We start from the raw sequence: 20595 nt of genomic DNA, 5'->3' as shown, positions 1-20595 counted from the left end.
GGGGACCCACTGCTATGCCCCCCCCTCCCTGAGGGATCACCCACTCCCCACAGCTGTTCTGCACCCCAAAAAGGGGGTGGCAGCGCCCGAACAGGGACTTGAACCCTGGACCCTCAGATTAAAAGTCTGATGCTCTGCCGACTGAGCTACCCGGGCAGCTCCTGGTGTGGGGGGGGTGCCAGGGGGGGCACACGCTCCCCAACCTTCCTCCTCGATGTGCTGGCACCGTGGGCACCTTGACATGTGTCCCCCACCCCTGCAATGCCACCGTGGGTGTGCCCCCCCCCCCCCACTATCTGCATGGCCCCCACCTCGGCCCCCACAGCTCCCCTGCCTGGGGGCCATGGCTCTTTGTTCCCCCCGCGTCCTGCTGAGCCGGGGTGGGCACCTGGCCAGATCGGGGGACCCTCCATGTCCCCCAGACACCCCCCCAAGTGCCCCTTCGACCCCTGGGGTGGTCTGGAGGTCCCTGGGGCAGTTGTTCTCCCCCCCCCAACAAGAAAAGGGAGGTGTAGGCTGGCAGAAATGGGGGGGTCAAACCCATGGGGACTTAACTCCAAAGGGTGACCCCACAGCCCTTGGGGCTTAGCCCCCCCGGGTCTGTCCTGGGGGTCCTGTCGTCTGCTGCCACCCCCGCCCAACAAAAGCAGCGACTCTGGTGGGACTCGAACCCACAACCTTTGAATGGCCGCCCCCCCCGTTAGAAGTCCAACGCGCTCTCCCTTGCGCCACAGAGCCACCCCAGGACCGCCCCCCCCCACCCTGAACGGGGGCACCCCAGGGTGGGCTCTGGCCCCAGGCCGGGCTCTGCCAACCCCGGACTGAGCATGGGGGGGTCCCCTCTGCCTGTGTGTGTCCCCCCCAGGTTCCCCCGCTGGATTGGGGGGTCCGGGGGAATTGCCCCCAGCCGGCTCCATGGTGTAGGGGTGATCACGTCTGCTTTACACGCAGAAGGTCCTGGGTTCGAGCCCCAGTGGAGCCACCCGGCCCCACGGTTTGGTTTTTTTTGGGGGGGGGGACACGACCCCCGATTTCAGGGTCCCCTTTATTGCCAGGGGGTGTCCCCAGCCGGGGGGGGTGTGGGGACCCCCTGGGGGCACATCCACAGGGTGGGGGGGGTCCCCGAGGAGGTCACTTGGTGACACTGGGGGGGGGGAGGAGCAGGGCATGGCCTCGGCCCCCCGCCCCCAGCGCCCCCAGCCCTGCCTGTGGCCCTGCACGTGGGCTCCCCGCGTGCTGATTGGCCAGCTGGCGCGGGAGACGTGTGCTTATTGGCCAGCACCGTGCTCTCTGCTGATTGGTTGAGCCCTGCCCTCCCTCACGCTGATTGGCCGGTCCGTTTGAGTAAACATCACGGAAGGCTGCTATTCCACGCCCCCTCGTTAATTGGTGTGTGCTGATTGGCCGGCTAGTTGCAGCAAGTCGGATCATGCAGCCAATGGCAGAGCGCACCCGGTGACCCCGCCCTGCCTGCACCTCCGGGCCCTGCCTGTACCTCTGGGTCCTGCCCGCACCCCCGATGCCTGCCTGCACCCCAGCGGGCTCCCCAGGGGCTTCGTGCCTGCAGGAGTGCAGAGCAGGCACCCAGCGTGCACGTGCACGTGCCCTGCCTGAACTCTGCCTGCACCCTGCCCCACCCCGCAGGCAGCTGCCCGCATCCCGCCTGCACCCGCCCACACCCTGCCTGCACTCTGCCTGCACCCGCCCACACCCTGCCTGCACCCTGCCCCACCCCGCATGCAGCTGCCTGCACCCTGCCTGCACTGTGCGTGCACCTGCCCGCACCTTGCCTGCACCCTGCCTGCCCCACCTTCCCCCTCCCAGCTCGCCCTGCTCTGCCCCCACCCAGGAGCAGCAGCCCCTGTCCCCGTCCCCCGTGGGACCCCCCGTCCCCGTCCCCCAGACGCTGACCCGTGTCCCCAGCTGCCCCCCCCCCAGCCCCAGCTCACACCCCGGGCAGAGCCTGCGCTGCCTGCCGGGGATGGCTGGGGACGGTCCCACCCCACATCCCACCCCACGTCCCCTCCCAATGACCAACAGACACTCACCTCTGGCTCTGATCACGGGGTTTATTGGGCCCCCCCAGCCCCCCTCCCAGTCCTGCCGCCACCCTCGGGGACTATTGGGGTCGGGGGGGGGTGTCTCATGTCTGCCCCATTCCCAGATGTTCACTCTGAACCCTAATGCTGGCAGAAAGGTTGGGCTGGTCGGCCAGGCAGGGAGTGCCTGACAAGGATGGGAGAGGGGCGTGTCCCCTCCTGCCCCGAAGCTTCGTTACCGGGATGACAGCATCATAACAAACTCTGTGGGGTGAGGGAGGAGGGGGTGAGGCGACCCGGGGCTGAGCCACCCATCACGGCCCCCGACCACGTGCCGTGGGGCGGGGGGGGCTGTGGGAAGAGGGGGGGTCCCTCACCGTCGAAGTCCACGTGCCCGTCCCCGTTGAGGTCTACGTCCTGCAGGATCTCATCCACCTCCTGCGCCTTCAGCTGCTCCCCCAGCAGCGCCGTGATGGCCTCCCGCATCTCCGCGCTGCTGATCTCCCCGTCCCCGTTCACGTCGAACTACGGTGCCCGCAGGTTGGGGGGGGGTCACCCTCCCCATCGGCCCCATCACCCTCCCTCCAGGGCCATGGTCACCCCCTGGTCTTCTGGTCACCATCCCCTCCATGCCTGTGATGACCCCCATGGTCACGGTTCCCCCGTGATCATGGTCTCCTCATGGTCACCGTCCCCTCCATGTCAGTGGGTCACCCCCACAGTCACCGTTCCCCCATGGTCACAGTCACCCCATGGTCTCCCTGTGGTCACTGTCCCCTCCGTGCCTGTGGTCACCCCCACGGTCATTGTCCCCACTATGGTCTTTCCAGGGCTCCTGTCCCCTCTGTGCCAGCGGTCACCCTCATGGCTGTGGTCCCCCTGCCCCACCGTGGCCGTGGTCCCCCGTGGCGGTGGCCGTACCTCACGGAAGGCGATCTTGAGCTCCCTCACGCCCACCATGTGGGCCGTCTCCTCCCGCAACTTCGGCCCCATCATCTGCACAAAATCCTCAAAATCCACGCGGCCGCCCACTGCACGCGGGAAAGGCACAACCTCAGCACCCCGCGCCCCGTCCCCTGCCCCTGCGGCACCCGCCCCAGCCCCGCGGCACCCGGCCCCACGCTCACTCCTCATCTTGATGTGTTGGGAGATCTCGATGAGCTCCATCTCGGTGGGCATGTACCCCAGGGTGCGCATGCAGGCGCCCAGGTCCTTGTAGCTGATGTACCCGTCCTGGTCCGTGTCGAATTCCTTGAAGGCGTCCAGCAGCTCTGCCCGCACATGCAGGCGCACGCGGGCACACGAAACCCATCAGGCGTGGGGGTCCCCCAGGCACCGCGCCGCCCCATGGCAGAACCCTCCCTGGATGCAGTGCCGTGGGACGTGGCCCTGTGGCACTGCGCCCCGTGGCAGTGCCCTCCATGGCACGTGTCCCCATGGTGCTGTGCCCCATGGCAGAACCTTCCATGGCACGTGTCCCCATGGCAGAACCCTCCATGGCATGTGTCCCCATGGCACTGCACCCCATGGCACAGCCCACCATGGCAGAACCTTCCATGGCACGTGTCCCCATGGCAAAACCTTCCATGGCACGTGTCCCCACAGCAGAACCCTCCATGGCATGTGTCCCCACGGCACTGCACCCCATGGCACAGCCCACCATGGCAAATGACCCCGTGGCAGAGCCCTCCATGAGGACGTGCCCCCCGTACCCACGGCCCACCCCAGCCCCCCATCACCCCCCTCCTCACCATCCAGCTCCTCCGGCGACAGCTCCCGCTCCTGGGCCAGCCGGGCACACACAGGGTGGGGGGCAGAATCAGACCCGGCTCGATTCCAACACCCCCCCCGCCTTCCCAGCAAACCACGGTGTCACCTTCGTTAAGCGTGGGCCAAAATTAACTCCAGCGGGAGGGATTAGAGGGATTGGAGGCAAAGCCCTGCCCTGCCCCATGCCTGCACCCCCTCACCCGCCCTGCCCTGGCCCCCCGTGTCCCATCTCCTGCCACCCACCCTGGGGCTGCCCCAGCCTGGGAACCCCAGGTTCTGAATGGGATTTGCCCAGCACCCATGGGTGCTGCCTTCATACTCCTGGAGGTGGGGGAGCAGGATGTGTCCCACTGCAGAGGACTGCTGGCTCAGGTGCCCCTTCCCAGGCTGTCCCCCTGGGTGTCCCCTCCATCCCCAGGGTCCTGGGGTGTCCCCAGCACCATCCCCAGTGTCCCCATATCCCCTCCATCCCCAGGGTCCCAGAGCACCCCTGACCCCATCCCCAGTGCCTCCATGTCCCCTCCATCCCCAGGGTCCCAAAGTTTCCCCAACCTTGTCCCCTGTGTCCCCTCCATTCCCAGGGTCCCAGAGCAACCCCCACCCCATCTTCACTGCCCCTCTGTCCCCTCCATCCACAGGCTCCTGGACTGTCCCTGTCCCCATCCCCACTGCCCCCATTTCCCCTCCATCCCTGGGGTCCCAGAGCATCCCTGACTTTGTCCCCATGTCCCCTCCATCCCCACTGTCCCCCCCCGTCCCCGTCCCCTGCCCGGCTGCCCCCACCTTGCCAAAGACGGTGTTGAGGAAGGGGGAGTAGGTCTTGGCGGCGGCAGCGTGGGGGTCCCCCTTCTTGCTGTTCTTCTGCCCATGGCCGCCGTGCCGGGACTCAGAGCTGGGACTCTTGGTGCTCGGGGGGCCGCCATCCTCGGGGGCTTTGGGGTTTTTTTCACCCACCTCCCCTCCTTTCCCCTTGCCCGGGGCCTCCGTGTCCTTGGGGGCCCCTTTGTCCCCCCGGGTGCGTGGCATGGGGCTGGGGCCAGGTGGGCAGGCGGGCACGGAGCGGGACCCCGAGGCGGCTGAGCCTTAAGAAGGAGGCAGGGAAATCCTCTTACGCCTCGACGTGGCCCCCCCACGTCCATCCACCCCCCCCCGCCGTGGGGTCCCTGGATCTGGGCAAGCCAAAGCCAATTAGCGGCGATTAGCGGCAGGAAACAGCCATCGGCCACCGCCACCTTCAGTGGCCTCGCGCCGGGGCAGAGCCACGCGGCCACGGCACCCTCAGCCACCAGCCGGGTCCCCAGCGCCACGTCCTGGGGCCACCCTTGGAGTCCCTGCATCAGCACCGACCCACGTCCCCAACGCTGGCACCCCACGGCCACCACCTGTGTCCCCAGCACCGACCCACATCCCCAGTGCTTTTACCCCACGGCCACCACCCGTGTCCCCAGCACCAACCCACGTCCCCAGTGCTCTCACCCCACAACCACCACCTGCGTCCCCAGCCCAGCCACCCATCCCCAGCACGGGGACCCATCGCCCCAGCAGGGACGTGACAACCGCGGGTGCCGTGGCGGGCGCAGGCCCCCAGCCCCCCCGCCATGCCCCCGCGATACCATCAGCCCGGCTCAGCATCCGCCGTGCGGGTGGCAGCAGGAAGCCAGCGCACAGTGGGGAGATGCCATCGCGGAGATGCCACCGCACCGGTCCCCGCACGCACCCGCTGGCACAGCCGCGACGTGTCCCCGTGCCCCCCACCCTGGGCGGGGGTGTCCCCTCTGCCCCAGACCCCCCAACTGGATGCCCCACAGGGCCCAGCACTGGGTGGTCACAGGTGAAAAGGGGTCCTGCCCCACGGCTGCCCCCCCTGCCCCGTGTCACCGTCCCATTGCAGCAATAACGGGGTCACTTCCTCCCTGCCTGCAGCAGCTGCCCTGCCTGATAATGGGCAGCAGGCAGCGGACTTCCCACACACCCTCCCGACACCACGTGGGGAAACTGAGGCAGGGCTGGAGTTATCCCCCAGGGCCCCCCGCAGGCACAGGGTCAGTGCCAGCGAGGCTGAGAGATTTTGGCGGGGGTGTGTGTCACTGCCAGGGGAGAAGCTGGAGGGGGAGACAAGTAGACAAGCTTCAAAACTGCAGCCCCTCCCACATATAGGGCACCCCACAGCCGGGTACCCCCCCACCCGACGCCTCCAGCTGAGCTCTCCCCACCATTAAGGTAGGTCCTACACTATTTACTGCCCTGAAGCCCCGGGGCAGGGGCTGGTGGCGTATCCCTGGGCTCAGCTGGGGCACGATGGACTCGGTGGGCATGGGGTGGCACAGCTGGCAGGGGACAGGGATGCCACAGGCCATGGGGGGGGGTGCGGGGGCACCCTGAAATGAGGGCAGGGCAGGAGAAAGCCAGTCTGCAGTGAGTCAGGGGGCTCAGGGGGGGTGCCTGGGTGGGCGATGGCATGGTGCTGCAGGATGGGGTGACACGAGAGGGGGTGACAGGGGAGGGGGTGACACCCCTTCCCGCAACCCTGAGCCGCCCGTGCTGCCCGCAGGGCTGGAGCGCGGGCGATGGAGCCGCGGAATGGCACGCTGCCCCCCACCCTGTCCCTGCTGCCCCCCGGCACCCTGCCATGGGACGGGCAGCTGATGGTGGCCTGCGCGGCGCTGGGGCTGCCGGCCAACGCCTTCACCCTCTGGCTGACGGGCTGGCGCCTGCGGTGCCGGGGACTGGCCACCTTCATCTTCAGCCTGGCCGCCTCCGACTTCCTCTTCCTCGCCAACTCGGTCCTGCAGATCTGGACGGTGGCCCACGGTCAGCAGTGGCTGCTGGGCACCCCCCTGTGCCGCCTCCACCAGTACCTCTACGGCTTGGGCTACTACAGCGGGCTCTTCTTGCTGGCGACCATCAGCCTGGACCGTTGCCTGTTGGTAGCCGCCCCGCTCTGGTATCGGTGCCGGCGGCCGGCCCGTTTACCGGCGGCGTTGTGCGTGGCCGCCTGGCTGGCGGCGGGCGGTTGCAGCGTGCCGGACGCGGCGCTGTCGTGGGTGGTCGAGCCGCTGCCCGGTTTGGTGGTGTGCCGTAGGAACCGGGGGAGTTGGGAGGTGCCGATGCGCTGGCTGGAGGTGGTGGTGGAGGGGCTGCTGCCCTTCAGCGTGGTCTTCGCTTGCCACGGGACCGCCCTGGCGCTGGCCCGGTGCCGGCGCGGCCAAATCGGCCGCCCGCCCGTCCGTTTCCAGCGCATCGTGGTGGCCACGCTGAGCGCTTACGCGCTGCTCAATCTGCCCTTCCAGGTCACCCAGCTGCTGGAGCTGGTGGTCCCCGGCGTCCCCAGCCACCTCCTCTACCTGCTGGGGCTGGTCTTCAACCTCAGCAGCTGCCTCAACCCCTGCCTCTACCTGCTGCTCGGCTCCCGCGCCTGCCACCACCTCGCGGGCCTCCCGCGGGCCGTCCTCGCCCGCCTGCCACCCGCCGCCATCGCCCCCGTGCCACTCACCACCCTCACCCCCGTGCCGACTGCTGCCGTCACCCCTGTGCCACCCGCCACCCTCACCCCTGTGCCACCCGCTGCCGTTGCTCCTGTGCCACCGGCTACTGTCACCCCTGTGCCACCCACCACCCTCACCCCCCTGCCAACTGCTGCCATCACCCCTGTGCCACCCGCTGCGATCGTTCCTGTGCCACCGGCTACCGTCACCCCCGTGCCACCCGCTGCCATCGCCCCTGTGCCACCCACCCTCAACCCTGTGCCACCCACCACCGTCACCCCCATGCCACCCGCTGCCATCGCCACTGGGTCACCCACCCTCACTCCCGTGCCACCCGCTGCCATCACCCCTGTGCCACCCACTGTCACCCCCGTGCCACCCACCACTGTCACCCCCGTGCCACCTGCCACCCTTGCCCATGTGCCACCCACCCTCACCCCTGGGCCACCGGCTACCGTCACCCCCGCGCCACCCGCTGCCATCGCCCCTGTGCCACCCCCCTGTGCCACCCCCGTGCCACCCCCGGCCGTCACCCCCCCACCAGCCGAGACACCCCCGGCGTCCCCACCAGCAGCTCCCTGAGCTGCCCCCCTCCCCCTCCGTCCCCGTCCCCCCCCCCCGTCCCCATCCAGCACGGCTGTGGGGTGACACAGGTGTCCGCCCCCCCCCCCCCCCGTGCCTCACGCGTGGGCCGAGCTCCCCGCCCACCCCACGGATGGGACCGGGACACCCGTGGGGCCAGGGTAGCCGGGACTACGGGGGAACCTCTGCCCGCTCACTACGCGGAGAACCGGACCCGCCGGTACCCCCCCGCCCCGGTAACGGGGACCCCCACCCCCACCCCACCGGGGGGCCGCAGGGCGCATGCGCGGGGCGGGGCGGGGCGGGGCGGTCCCGGTCACTTCCTGCCCCGCCCCCTCCCGCCTCCGCCACCGGCCCCGCGCGCCGCCGCCCGCTCCCACCGGCCCCGGCCCTGGCCCCGGCCCCGGCCCGCCGGTGAGTGCGGGGACGGCCCCCCCCCCCCTCCTCCTCTTCTTCGTCCTCCTCCTCCTCCACCGCAACCGCCCCCGCCCCGCTGCGGGCTCCGGCGGCTCCCGGGGCCGCGGGGATGGGGCAGCTCCGGTTCCCGGCCTGGGGGGACCCACCCGCAGCCGCAGCGACCGGCCACGGCTCTGTCTCCCGAGGTCGTCGTCCCCCCCCGACATCCTCCTTCCCGGGGGTCAGCCCTGTCTCCTTCCCTGTCCTCTTACCCAGCAAGGCCATCCCTGTCCCCATCCTTGTCCCCTTCCCTGTCGCCTTCCCCAGCAGGGCAAGCCCTGTCCCCACCCCTGTCCCCCTACCCAGTGGGACCCCCCCCGTCCCCATCGCTGCCCTCATCCCCTGACCTGACAGTCCCCGTCCCTCTACCCAGGGGAAGACCCTTGTCCCCGTCCCCATCTCGGGAGGGGGCCACCCCTGTCCCCGTCCCGGGAAGGACGCTCCCTGTCCCCTTCCGAGCCCCCGTCCCCAGGGGTGCTCCCCGAGTCCCCCCCGCTGTGGGGCAGGGCAGGGCAGGGAGGGGTTTGTTTGCCCGGCGGGCACAGGGCAGCCCCGGCTTCCCGATCCCGGGAGGGGCCGAGCCGCCCTTTACCCGGGGCGGGGGACGGGGACGAGCCCCCCCCCCCAGCGTCCCATCACCCATAGCGGGGGACACCCCCACTCCCTCACCCCAGGGCTGGGTGCCCCGTGCCACCTCCCTTGTCCCTGCCTGGGGACCAGGCTCTAACCCCACATTTTGGGGGTCCCCACCCCACAACCCCCCCCCCAAGGTGTGCTCGGCCCTCGGCGCTGACCCCGGCGCGGGGTACGCCCCAGCCATGTCGTTTCGGAAGGTGGTGCGGCAGAGCAAGTTTCGGCACGTTTTTGGGCAGCCGGTGAAGACGGAGCAGTGCTACGATGACATCCGCGTCTCCCGTGTCACTTGGGACAGCACCTTCTGCGCCGTCAACCCCTCCTTCGTCGCCATCATCGTGGAGGCCAGCGGCGGCGGCGCCTTCCTCGTCCTGCCCCTGCACAAGGTGCTGGCGGCGATACCGGGGTACCGGCGCAGGGAAGGGGTCCACGCTGGCGGGTGACCCCCTTCTCCTTGTCCCTTTGTCCCCAGACCGGGCGCATCGACAAATCGTACCCGACGGTGTGCGGGCACACGGGCCCCGTCCTCGACATCGACTGGTGTCCCCACAACGACCACGTCATCGCCAGCGGTTCGGAAGACTGCACCGTCATGGTGAGGGGAGGGGGCCGGGGAAGGCAGGGGCGGGGATGGGGTACGGTGAGGGCCCCCCCCCCCCAGTTTGCCCACTGGCCCCTCTGCCCTGGCAGGTCTGGCAGATCCCCGAGAACGGGCTCAGCCAGCCTCTGACAGAGCCGGTGGTGGTGCTGGAGGGGCACTCGAAGCGCGTGGGCATCATCACCTGGCACCCCACCGCCCGCAACGTCCTGCTCAGCGCAGGTACGGGGAGAGGCGGGGGGCGGGGGGGGGGCCACGGCGGGGTATTTGGGTTCGGTGGGGGGGAACGTGGCTGAGGTGTGACATCCCCCCGACCCCTGCTCTCGCCCAGGTTGCGACAACGTGGTGCTGATCTGGAACGTGGGCACAGCGGAGGAGCTGTACCGCCTGGAGGGGCTGCACCCCGACCTCATCTACAGCGTCAGCTGGAGCCGCGATGGCTCCCGCTTCTGCACCGCCTGCAAGGACAAGAGCGTCCGCGTCATCGACCCTCGTCGCGGCACCGTGGTGGCCGTGAGTCCCTCCAGGGGAACTGTCACCCTGCCCTTGTCCCCAGGGTGCCATCCTGCCCTGGTCCTCGGGAGGAGATCTCCCAGTCCTACCCTTGTCCCCTGGTGCTCCCCACTGTCCCCGTGTCCCTTGGGTGCCCCTGTCCCCTGCTCCTCCTTGGGGTGCCGGGACGGTGCTGCTGACCCCCCCCCCGCCCGGTGTCCCCCCCACCAGGAGAAGGAGCGGGCACACGAGGGGGCACGGCCAATGCGGGCCATCTTCTTGGCCGACGGCAAGATCTTCACCACCGGCTTCAGCCGCATGAGCGAGCGGCAGCTGGCGCTGTGGGACACGGTGAGGGGCACCCCGGGGGTCCCACGGGACTGTGTCGGGGTGCCCCACGGGGCTGACGCGCTGCCCCACAGGAGAATCTGGAGGAGCCCATGGGGCTGCAGGAGCTGGACTCCAGCAACGGGGCTCTGCTACCTTTCTACGACCCCGACACCAACGTGGTCTACGTCTGCGGCAAGGTATGGCCCTGCGGTGCCCCAACCTTGCCCACGGGTGTCATCCCCCCCAAGCCGTGGACCCCGCTAACGCCGTGTCCCTAGGGTGACTCGAGCATCCGGTACTTTGAGATCACAGAGGAGCCGCCCTACATCCATTTTCTCAACACCTTCACCAGCAAGGAGCCCCAGCGGGGCATGGGCTGGATGCCCAAGCGCGGGCTGGATGTCAGCAAGTGTGAGATTGCCAGGTAGGCAAGGGGACACAGAGGGGCGGGGGGACAAGGGAGGGTGGTCCCCATCCCCCCCCCCCGCCATGACCCCCTCTGACCCCCCCCCGGTAGATTCTACAAGCTGCATGAGCGCAAGTGTGAGCCCATCATCATGACGGTGCCAAGGAAGGTCAGTGGGGACTGGGACCCACCCCCCCGTGGGGCATGGCAGCAGGGTGGGGGTCCCTAATCAGGCTGGTGGGGGTCCCCATGGGGCTGCGTGGGGTATCTGGGGCAGGACATGGTGCCTGGGTGGGGGGTCCCCAGTCAGGCTGGGTGGGGGTGTCCCTGGGCAGAACACAGTCCCTGGGTAGGGGTCCCTGTGGGGGCTGCATGGCGTCTGTAGGCAGAACGCAGTGCTTGGGTGGGGGTCCCTGTGGGGGCTGCGGGGGGTGCCTGGGTAGTACACAGTCCCTGGGTGGGGGTCCCTGGGTAGAACACGGTGCCTGGGTGTGAGGGGGTCCCCATGGGTGCTGGGTGGGTTCCCCGGGCAGGACACGGTGCCTGGGTGGGGGTCCCCGGGAGGGTCCCGTTGGCCCCTCTGACATTGTTGGGGGGGGGGGCGCAGTCAGACCTGTTCCAGGATGACCTGTACCCCGACACGGCGGGCCCCGAGGCGGCGATGGAGGCGGAGGAGTGGGTGGCGGGGCGGACGGCGGGGCCGGTGCTGGTGTCCCTGCGCCAGGCCTACGTCCCCAGCAAGCAGCGGGACCTCAAGGTGAACCGACGCACCCTCCTCCACGAGAACCGCCCCGCCCCTACCGCTGCCGCCGGCCCCACCACGCCACCCACCACGCCCCCGGCCGCACCCGCCCGCCTCAGCGCTCCCCCGGCCCTGGGCAGTGTCCCCTCTGCACCCACGGTATGTATGGGGTGGGGCCTCTGTGGGTGGGGCTTATTTGGGTGGGGCGGGGGGGTGGGTGAGGTCTGTGGGGTGGGGACAGGCTGGGGCAATGGGTGGGGGGGGGTCTTTGGAGTGGGTGTGGCAGTGGCTGGGTGGGGCCAGGCTGGGGGCGGAGCCGTTGGCAGTGGGTGCGGCCGTGTTTGGGTGGCGGGTGGGGCAGCGGGTGGGCTGTGTGATAGGGGCAGGGCTGAGCTGGAATGGTGGGTGGGTGGGGGGTGTCATGGGTGTGGTCAGGGTGGGGCAGTGGGTGGGGCCAGGGCAGTGGGCGGGGTTGCCAGCATGGGTGGGGCCAGGCTGGGAGTGAAGGGCTAGGCCAGGAGGGGTGGGTGCGGTGGTGGTGGTGGGTGGGGCTGTGGCAGGCGTGGCCGCGGCAGGCGTGGCTGACGGGTGGGGCGGGGTGCGCAGGGGGGCGGGCGGCTGGAGGAGGTGCTGCAGGAGGTGGCGGCCCTGCGGGTGCTGGTGATGGAGCAGGGCCAGCGCATCGCCCGCCTGGAGGAGCAGCTCAGCCGCCTCGAGAACGGCCACGTCTAGGGACCTGCCGCCCCCCCCCCCGCCTCAGGGACCACCATGCCCGGGGACGACGGCCCCCCCTTTCCCCCCTCCACCCCTCCCAGACCCCCCCCTCAACCTGTCAGGGACCATGCCTGCACCCCAGGGTCCCCCAAACCCTCCCACCCCCCCTGGGGTCCCGTTCCCCCCACCCGCCACTGCCGGGTCCTTCTCCCGTTGGAGGGCTGGCCGTCCCTCTGGCAGCTCCCCCCCCCCAGTCACCCCCATTGCCTTACTGGGTGCTGCCCCCCCAAATCATGGACCATTCCCTGCGTGCCCCCCCCCCCCCATGTCCTTGGGCTGGGGGCTGCTCCTGGGATCAAACACTACCCCCTGCACCCCCCGTCCCCGGGTGGGCTGGGGTCTTCCCCCCGCTTCCTGTGGGGCAGGGCACAATCTGCCCCCCAACTGTGGAATATTGTCCCCCTTATATTTTGGGGGCTTCTTCCCCCTCCCCTCCTTGTCCCCCTCCCCTCTTCCTTACAGTGCAGGGTCAAAAACTATATTTTCACTCCAAATAAAGGACTTTATAAGAAAAAAGTGCAAGGTGAGGCTGGGGCGGAGGAACCCGGGGTGGGGGGCAGCTGAGGGGGGTTCGCTATGGGGCTGGGGGGGCTCGTTATGGGGCCAGGGAGCTCTGAAGGCTGCAGGGGACGAGGCAGGGGACAGGAAGGCACAGTACTGGCGGGTGTGAGTTCGCCCACCTCGGGCAGGAAACGGGGGGGACGCAGTTGGGGGGCAGCTCCCCCCCACCAGCAATGCTGCACCCACTGTGCCGTGGGGCAGAGGACCCCCATATGCCGGTGTCCCCAGAGAGCTGGGTGCAGCAATTGGGGGTGGGGGGGGGGTCAATGGTCCCAGGATGGTGTGGGGGCACCGGTAACCCTAGGGCCATGGTGGGGAGGTGGGGGGGACAGCTGGGGGGGGGGCAGAGTGGGTCCCCACAGCTGGCAGCCACCCTGGGTTTCCAGGGCTGCAGGTGCATTTCGGGTAGGCGGGGGGGGCTGTGCAGCACCTCGCCTCCCCCCGCATCGATACATCCGCTGCGTGGGGGCAGGAAGTGCTGGGGGGGGGGGGGGCCAGCACGGCTCATGCCCACGGCATCAAGACCCGCTCCGGCAGCGCCTGCTGATGGTGAGCACCCCGAAACTGGACGGGATGGGAGATGGGGTGTCTGGGACCTGGGGGACTGGGTGGGGGGCATCGCCTAGAATGGGAGTTTGCTGGGGGGGGGGGCCAGGTCTTTCTCCAACCTCAGTTTCCCCTGCTAAAACTGGGGTGTGGTGGGAGGTGGCTGTGCTTTATCCAAATTTGGCTCCCCCCAAACCCCCCAGTGGTGGCGGGGGGGGGGGGTGGGCAGCAGCGGTGGGTCCCTGCGGCAGGTCCTCCTCCCACAGCAGGGCTGGGGTTTGGGGGGGGGGGGCAGCAAGGCCTGGTTGTGCCAGAACTGGGGGGGCAGGTTTTGAGGGGGGGGGGGGGCAGGGTGCTATGGTGGGGTTGGGGGGGGGGTCAGGGTAGCATGGTGGGGTGGGGGGGGCAGGTTGGGGGCTTGGGGTCCAGGGTGGAGGCTGTGGGGGCAGGGCTGAGGGGGGGCAGGGGGGGAGCAGAGCCTTGGGGGGGGTGCTATGGGGCTGTGCAGCCATGGGGGGGGGGCCTAGCCCCGGCTCCTCTCCCCCAGCACCCACCGGTGCTGTGGCACCCACCGACCGCAGCTTCCCGTCACGGGGCCGGCCCTGTGCCGGCTGGCCACCTGCCCGGCACGCACCGCCGGCGAGGTTGGGGGGGCAAGGGATGGGGGCACAGCCGCCCTTCGCCCCAGCCCTACCCCCCTTTCCGTGCCGGAGCGGCCGTCCCAGGTCGAGGAAGGGCCGGGCCGGGTGCCAGGTCGGCGGCGGTGACCCCGCCGCCCTTTGCCCGTAGGCTGGAGCGCGGCGGAGCTCGTCGGCACCAGTGTTATTGGCGTTGGCGGGGTCGGTGACGGCGGGCGAACCGGCGGTGAGCCGAAGCGACCGGGCGGTGGGGGCCCTGTTAGGGCTCCTGCTCTGTTTGGCGGTGGGGTTGGCGGTGGCCTGGCACCACCTCTGCCGGCTCTCGGCCGGCCGTTACCATCCTCGACCCATGGGCCGGCGGGCTCTGGCGCTGCTGCGGGGACGCTGGCGCCGGTTGCGGGGACCCGGCGGCCCCACGGCGAGACCCTGCCAGGAGGACGGGGAGCTGGCGACGACGACGGCCCCCCAGGATGAAGAAGAGCTGATGCCGTGGAGCCAGGACCAGCGGCCGGAGGAGGACGAGGACGAGCAGGAGGAGGATGAGGAGGACAAGGATGAGCAGGAGGAGGAAGAGGAGGCCGGGGGGAGCCCCCCGGGCGAGGGGCAGGCGGCGGGGGGCAGCGCGGGGGCCCTGCTCAGCGACCTCCACGCTTTCTCGGGGACGGCGGCCTGGGGGGACGCGCGACCCCACGTCACAGCCCTGTGACCCCCCCAAATGTCCCCCTCCCCGCCCCGCCCTCCTGCCCTGCCTGCACGCGCTGCCCGCTCTCAGCAGAGGCTCCCCATTGGCCGCACGGGCCCCGGCACCGACCAATAAAAGAGCAGCTCTGGCCATCTCCGGCTGATGGGGTTTTGGGGTGCGGGGAGGGAGGCGTGGCTTGGGGAAAGTGGGTGGGGCCAAGGAAAAGGGTGTGGCAGGGGGAAGGCAAAAGTCTTGGGGGAAGGCAAAAGTCTTGATGGAAGGGGTGGAGCCTGATGAAGGGGGCGGGGCATAATACAAAGGGCGGGGTGTAGTGCAAGGGGGTGGAGCCTGCACCCCACCCTGGCAGGGCAGCATATATATCCCCGCCCCCCAAGGACACAGGACCACCACAGCCTCATCAAGTTCTTTAATTGGCACACATCCAGCAGCCAGGCCCACCCCCGGGGGGGAGGGGCGGCCACACCCTTAGGGACCACACCCTGGGTGGGGCCTGCTCCACCCACACCCCCCCCCCAGCCCTGCCTGGTAGCAGCATAAGCAGGCAGGGGGCTGTGCCAGGGGGTGGGGAGCTGGGGGTGGGGGTCCATGCCCATGGAGCACAAGCAGCAATGTGGGGCTCCAACCCCCCCAAACCCATGGGGGGGGCACCAGGCCCCTCCGCCATCGGCACCCGGCGTCCTCCCCCGGGTCACCCCCCCACCCCCCCCCACCCCGCTCCCCCACCCCTACCTGGGCACCCGCCCCCGGCCCCCCTTCTGCTTCTTGGCACCCACGGAGGTCTTGATGGGCAGGGGGGCCGTGCCCTCGGGTGGGGGAGGCAGGCTGGCCCCCAGCTCCATCGGCTCTCCCGCCGCCCCCGGCTTGAACGCCTCGAAGGGGGAGAACTTCACAGGGCTGCGGGGGACACACACACACACATGGAAGGGGTGAGGGGGGCACCTCTGCCCGCAGAGGTGGGGGGGCACAGCTGGTGCCCACAGAGCCCCTTCCCCAACCCCAGTAGTCCCCCCCCCAGCGCTATCCCCTCATGCCCAACACCCCCACCCCACGGTGCCCACCCCGATGTCCCCATCCCAAAGCCCCCCTACTCCATCCGCTGTGTCTCGCAGCACCCACCCCGCTTCCCCCAGCCCCCCCCCAAACCCCCCCCCCCGGTGGGGTAGGTACCTGACGGGGGTGCGGGGGCTGCTGTTGAGGCGACGGGGGGAGCGCACCTTGGGCTGGAAGGAGAACCCCTCCTTGATGCTCTCCAGCACCGAGGGGGCCACATAGGTGAAGCCCTGCGGGCAACGGGGGTGTCAGGAGGGGCTGGGGGAGGGGGAAACAGAGGGTGGGGGTGCCCCCTGTGTGTGTCCCCCCCCAATACCAGGAAGGCCTGGTTGGCACTCTCGCTGATGGCGGCATCATCCGGGCTGTCGACGGGCGTCTGGCGGGTGAAGCGGGTGTCGAACTGGCTGACGTCTTCCTCCGACTGCTGCGGGGTTGGGGGGGGGGGGGGCAAGTGGTGGGTGCTCCCATGGGTGCCCCCAACGCACACCCTGCCCACCCTACCTGTCCCATTCCCCCCCCCACCCAAGTCATACCAGGCAGGGTTTGAAGGGGGGGTCCAGCCTGCGGGCCAGCAGGTCCTCCCAGTTGATGTGGCGGAAGAAGGGCTGCTTCTGCGGGCAGCGGGACGAGTGGGGGGGGGCATCAGGCAGGATTTTGGGGGGGGGGGGGGTGTCCGCCTGTCACCCACCCTCCTGCCTGTACCTGCACATCGGCTGCGTCGCCCGGTCCCCCCCCAACCCTCTGGTTGGGGTTTCTCTTGAGGAACTGGAAGAGAAAGGAGGATGGAATGAGGCAATAAGGGGGGTGTGTTTTGGTAGGACCTACATAAACAAGGCGGGGGCTGGGGGGGCGGGGGGGGGGGTACCTTTTTAAGCAGGTCCCGAGCGTCGGGCGTCAGGTACGGCGGCAGCACCAGCTTCCCCTTGAGAATCTTGTCGATGGTCTTCTTGCGGTTCTCAGCGGTGAAGGGGGGCTGCGAGAGGCACCGGGTGGCGAGGAAGAGCCGGGAGGGCGAGGAAGGCTCAGCATCACCCCGCTGGGGACCCCCACCCCCAAACCCTGGGACCCCCCACCCCACCCCACAACCCCTCCCCACCCAGGGAGGAAAGAGCAGGAGTGGGACTTGCCGATCCTGTGAGCATGTCGTACATCAGGGCGCCCAGGCTCCACCAGTCCACCGCCCGGTTGTGCCCGCTGCGCACCAGTATCTCGGGGGCCCTGGGGTGGGTGGGGGGGGGGTATCCTGAGCTGGGTGGGGGGAGAGGGGGGGCCGGGACAGGCCCCCCCCCGCACCCTCCCCATGTCGCACTCGCCTCACATGTACTCGATGGTGCCGCAGAAGGTGTGGGTGACGGCCCCGTCGTGAATCGACTCCTTGCACAGCCCGAAGTCCGTCAGCTTGATGTGACCTGCGGGAGACGAGGGGCGGGGGGGGGTCAGTCCCACCCCCAGGACCCCCCCCCCCCTCCCCGTGCCCTCCACAATCCCCCCAAGCCCACCTTGGCTGTTGAGCATGATATTCTCCGGCTTGAGGTCGCGGTAGATGATGCCGTGGGAATGCAGGTGACCCAGCGCCAGCGTGATCTCGCTTAGGTAGAAACTGGGGGGGGGCTGTGAGCAGTGTCGGGGTCCCGGCACCCCCCCAATCCCCGTCATCCCCTCCCCATCCCTACCAGGCAGTGTCCTCCAGGAAGATGCCCTCCCGCTCCAGCTGCATGAAGAGCTCTCCGCCTGCAAAAAAACCAGCCCAAGCGGGACCCCCTGAGCCATTCCCGGCCCCCCCAGACCCCCCCCTTCCCCGGCAACCCCCCCCCCTTACCGCTGAGGCACTCCAGGATGAGGTAGAGCTTGCCGCCTGTCTGGAAGGCGTAGATGAGGTCGACGATGAAGGGATGCTTGACGGCCTCCAGGATGTTCCTCTCGGCCCGCGTGTGTGCCGTGTCCTTGGCGTTGCAGGCGATCTTGGCCTGGGGGGGAGGCGGTGAGCGGGGGTTCGCCGGGGGGGCCGGGGGGGCCGGGGAGGCGCTACCTTCTTCAGGACCTTCATGGCGAAAATCTTCCCCGTGTTGGTGCCCTGTACTTTGCGGACCTGGAACACCTGGAAGGAGAGGGAAGGGACGGTTGGGGATGCCGTCGGGAAGCACCGGATTTCCCCCCCCCCGCCCTGTGCCGTGCCCCCCACCTTGCCGTAGCCACCCTTGCCCAGGACGCGGAGCAGCTCGAAGCAGTGGGGTCCGATGTGCTCGGGGCCGTTGTTGACGCTGCTCTCCGAGATCTCGATCTCCTCGTAGTGCCCCACCGGCCTGTCGGGAGATGGGGGGAGAGGGGACGGACCCCCTGCCTGCACCCTGCCTGACCCCTGCCTGCCTGCTCCCCCCCGCACCGCCCCCACCTGCCCCCCACTTACTCCAGGCCGTTCCCCCGGGGCTCCAGCTCCATATCCTGCGGGAGGGAACCCACGGTCAGTGGCGGGCAGGGGGCCGTGGTGGGCAAGGTGCTGGCAGCAGGCAGGGGACCCACTGCAGGCAGGGGACCCATGGCTGCAGGCAGGGGACCCACGGCAGGATGGCAGGCAGGGGGCCCGTGGCAGGCAGGGGACCCGTGGCAGGCAGGTTGCCCACTGCAGCAGGGGACCCACCGCAGGCAGGGTGCCCACTGCAGGCAGGGTGCCCACCGCAGGCAGGGTGCCCACTGCAGGCAGGGGACCCACTGCAGGCAGGGTGCCCGTGGCAGGCAGGGTGCCCACTGCAGGCAGGGGACCCAGGGCAGGCAGGGTGCCCACCGCAGGTGGGGGACCCACCGCAGGCAGGGGACCCACGGGTGCAGGCAGGGGACCCGTGGCAGGATGATGGGCAGGGTGCCCACGGCAGGCAGAGCAGGGCGAGGTGCTGTGCGCCAGCCCAGCCGGATGTTTTTGGGCTGAGGCCGGGCCCTGCCCAGCGGGAACCTCCCTCCGCCCGGCCGTGCCGGGAAGCCGGGCCGGGACCCCCGGCCGACCCCTGTCCCCTCCCGTGCCCCGTCGCCACGGCCAGCCCGCCTGCGCCCCGGCCCCGCCACCGGCAGGACCCCGGGGTGCCTGTCCCTGTCGCTGTCCCCGTCCCCCCTCCCTCAGCTACCCAACCTCCTGCCCGCCCGTCCGTCCGTCCGTCCCGCCGTCCCCAGCACCGAGCGGGCCCCGGTGCATCCCCGCGCTGTCCCCGGTTCCCCCGTCCCCACCGGGTCCCGGTACCGCTCACCCCCCGCCCGCCTACCATCCGCGCCCCCGTTCGCAGCCGGTCCCGGTGTCCCCGTCCCCGTCCCGCTCGCCCCGTCCCCATCCCCGGTCCATGTTCCTCCACCCCCAGTGCCGGTGTCCCCCGTTCCCAGCCGGTTCCCGTCCCCGGTCCCCGATCCCCGCCGGTGCCGGTGCCGGTGCCGGTGCCGGTCCTCCCGCCCCGCCCCGCCCCGGTAGCAGCTCACGGCGCCCAGCTCGGGCTCGTCCCCGTCGCTGCCCTCCTCGGTCTCCAGGTCGATATCGAACACCCCCGCCATGACGGCGCCGTACCGGGACCCCGGCGGGACCCGCCCCGCTGGCCCCGCCCCTCTCCGCTGGCCCCGCCCCGACAGCCCCGCCCCTCCCGCGCGTCACCCGGGGGGATTCCCGGCATCCCCGCCGCGGGGCACGCTGGGAGATGTAGTCCCGGGGGGGAGGCGGGGGAAACGGCGGCGGGAGGGGGTCCCGGGGCGGCGGGGAAGGAGCGGGGGGGCGCGCAGGGACAACGACAGAGCCAGGCCGGCCGGTCACAGCCTTTACTGGGGGGACACACCCCCGGCCCCGCCCCTGTTGCGTCACTGTGACCTTATCGGCGCCGCCGTGACGACAGCGGAGGGGGGGGAGTAGAGCCCCTGGAAGAGATGGAGAACCCCCCTCCTTCCCCCCCCGACCCTGCTCGGGGCCCAGGCGGGCTCGTAGGGCGCTAGTGGCAGTGCGGGGCGGACACGGCTGCGTGGTGCTGTGGGGCCACTGGTGTTATTGTAGGGTCGTGGGGGCTGCGGGGGCTGTGCGTTATCGTAGGGTCACTGGTGGTGTTGGAGGGTCTCGGGCACTACAGGGGCTGTGCGTTATCGTAGGGTCTCAGGCACTATGGGGGCTGTGTGTTATCGTAGGGTCTCAGGTGCTGTAGGGGCTGTGTGTTATTGTGGGGTCACTGGTGTTATTGTAGGGTCTCAGGCACTATAGGGGCTCTGTGTTATTGTAGGGTTAGGGGCTCTGTGTTATTGTAGGGTCTCGGGCACTATAGGGGCTGTGTCTTATTGTAGGTTCTCAGGCACTATAGGGTCTGTGTTATTGTAGGGTCTCAAGCACTATAAGGACTGTGTGTTGTTGTAAGTTCTTGGGCACTATAGGGGCTGTGTGTTATTGTAGGGTCTCAGGCACTATAGGGGCTCTGTGTTATTGTAGGGTCTCGGGCACTATAGGGGCTGTGTCTTATTGTAGGTTGTCAGGCACTATAGGGGCTGTGTGTTATTGTAGGGTCTCAGGCACTATAAGGACTGTGTATTATTGTGGGGTCTCAGGCACTATAGGGGCTGTGCCTTATTTTAGGGTCTCAGGCACTATAAGGACTGTGCGTTATTGTATGGTCTCAGGCACTATAGGGGCTGTCTCTCACTATAGGGCTCGGTGCTGTCCCAGGGCTCAGGACATTTGGGATGGCAGCACTGCCCTCTGCTCTTGGGGACACAGGGGGTGGGTGTCACAGGGTGTCCCGGTTCTGCTGCAGGGTCCCGGGGACAGCAGAGGTCCCGTG

At 69.6% G+C, this 20595-nt stretch overlaps 5 protein-coding genes, 2 long non-coding RNA genes and 3 other non-coding genes across 11 annotated transcripts; 6 read left to right on the top strand and 4 right to left on the bottom strand.

Annotated features, from left to right (window-relative positions):
- Nucleotides 1-83: 83 nt before the first annotated feature.
- TRNAK-UUU (transfer RNA lysine (anticodon UUU)) lies at nt 84-156 on the bottom strand. The gene has a single exon. It is a non-coding gene; the product is annotated as a tRNA-Lys (tRNA).
- Nucleotides 157-650: 494 nt separating this feature from the next.
- TRNAR-UCU (transfer RNA arginine (anticodon UCU)) lies at nt 651-738 on the bottom strand. Its single transcript is given in 2 exon segments — nt 651-686; nt 702-738. It is a non-coding gene; the product is annotated as a tRNA-Arg (tRNA).
- Nucleotides 739-909: 171 nt separating this feature from the next.
- TRNAV-UAC (transfer RNA valine (anticodon UAC)) lies at nt 910-982 on the top strand. Its single transcript has one exon. It is a non-coding gene; the product is annotated as a tRNA-Val (tRNA).
- Nucleotides 983-2143: 1161 nt separating this feature from the next.
- CABP4 (calcium binding protein 4) lies at nt 2144-4918 on the bottom strand. The gene is made up of 6 exons (XM_069804218.1): nt 4593-4918; nt 3791-3821; nt 3167-3310; nt 2961-3070; nt 2417-2564; nt 2144-2303 (listed from the first exon to the last, which is right to left on the bottom strand). Exons 1-6 carry the CDS (start codon nt 4833-4835, stop codon nt 2275-2277), a joined length of 705 nt encoding a protein of 234 aa, XP_069660319.1. The 5' UTR covers nt 4836-4918; the 3' UTR covers nt 2144-2274.
- A 1458-nt stretch (nt 4919-6376) lies between these two features.
- GPR152 (G protein-coupled receptor 152) lies at nt 6377-7876 on the top strand. Its single transcript, XM_069804044.1, has 2 exons — nt 6377-7280; nt 7401-7876. The coding sequence occupies exons 1-2, from the start codon at nt 6377-6379 to the stop codon at nt 7874-7876; spliced, it is 1380 nt and encodes a 459-aa protein (XP_069660145.1).
- A 331-nt stretch (nt 7877-8207) lies between these two features.
- CORO1B (coronin 1B) lies at nt 8208-12819 on the top strand. The gene is made up of 11 exons (XM_069804216.1): nt 8208-8290; nt 9103-9351; nt 9438-9560; nt 9656-9785; nt 9895-10076; nt 10287-10406; nt 10478-10582; nt 10664-10809; nt 10903-10960; nt 11399-11692; nt 12140-12819. Exons 2-11 carry the CDS (start codon nt 9151-9153, stop codon nt 12263-12265), a joined length of 1485 nt encoding a protein of 494 aa, XP_069660317.1. The 5' UTR covers nt 8208-8290; nt 9103-9150; the 3' UTR covers nt 12266-12819.
- Nucleotides 12820-13343: 524 nt separating this feature from the next.
- Nucleotides 13344-14869, top strand: PTPRCAP (protein tyrosine phosphatase receptor type C associated protein). The gene is made up of 2 exons (XM_069804217.1): nt 13344-13417; nt 14204-14869. The coding sequence occupies exons 1-2, from the start codon at nt 13415-13417 to the stop codon at nt 14756-14758; spliced, it is 558 nt and encodes a 185-aa protein (XP_069660318.1). The 5' UTR covers nt 13344-13414; the 3' UTR covers nt 14759-14869.
- A 586-nt stretch (nt 14870-15455) lies between these two features.
- RPS6KB2 (ribosomal protein S6 kinase B2) lies at nt 15456-19397 on the bottom strand. 2 transcript variants are annotated; one of them, XM_069804214.1, is made up of 15 exons: nt 19265-19397; nt 18213-18247; nt 17988-18108; nt 17835-17903; nt 17625-17772; nt 17479-17536; nt 17305-17405; nt 17124-17214; nt 16933-17023; nt 16671-16778; nt 16508-16570; nt 16339-16416; nt 16122-16229; nt 15923-16035; nt 15456-15649 (listed from the first exon to the last, which is right to left on the bottom strand). In XM_069804214.1, exons 1-15 carry the CDS (start codon nt 19334-19336, stop codon nt 15481-15483), a joined length of 1425 nt encoding a protein of 474 aa, XP_069660315.1. In that variant the 5' UTR covers nt 19337-19397; the 3' UTR covers nt 15456-15480. The 2 variants fall into 2 exon arrangements, with proteins under 2 accessions (XP_069660315.1, XP_069660314.1); XM_069804213.1 differs by lacking the exon at nt 19265-19397 and having other exon boundaries at nt 18213-18458.
- On the top strand, nt 18291-18804 carry LOC138689358 (uncharacterized). The gene is made up of 3 exons (XR_011328239.1): nt 18291-18417; nt 18489-18592; nt 18676-18804. It is a non-coding gene; the product is annotated as an uncharacterized lncRNA (long non-coding RNA).
- Nucleotides 19398-19668: 271 nt separating the features above from the next.
- Nucleotides 19669-20294, top strand: LOC138689357 (uncharacterized). The gene is made up of 3 exons (XR_011328238.1): nt 19669-19867; nt 19924-20044; nt 20176-20294. It is a non-coding gene; the product is annotated as an uncharacterized lncRNA (long non-coding RNA).
- Nucleotides 20295-20595: the final 301 nt, after the last annotated feature.

Source organism: Haliaeetus albicilla, chromosome 16 (assembly GCF_947461875.1).
Source record: "Haliaeetus albicilla chromosome 16, bHalAlb1.1, whole genome shotgun sequence".
NCBI classification, from domain to species: Eukaryota; Metazoa; Chordata; class Aves; order Accipitriformes; family Accipitridae; genus Haliaeetus; species Haliaeetus albicilla.
This window is presented reverse-complemented; position numbering and strand designations above follow the sequence as displayed.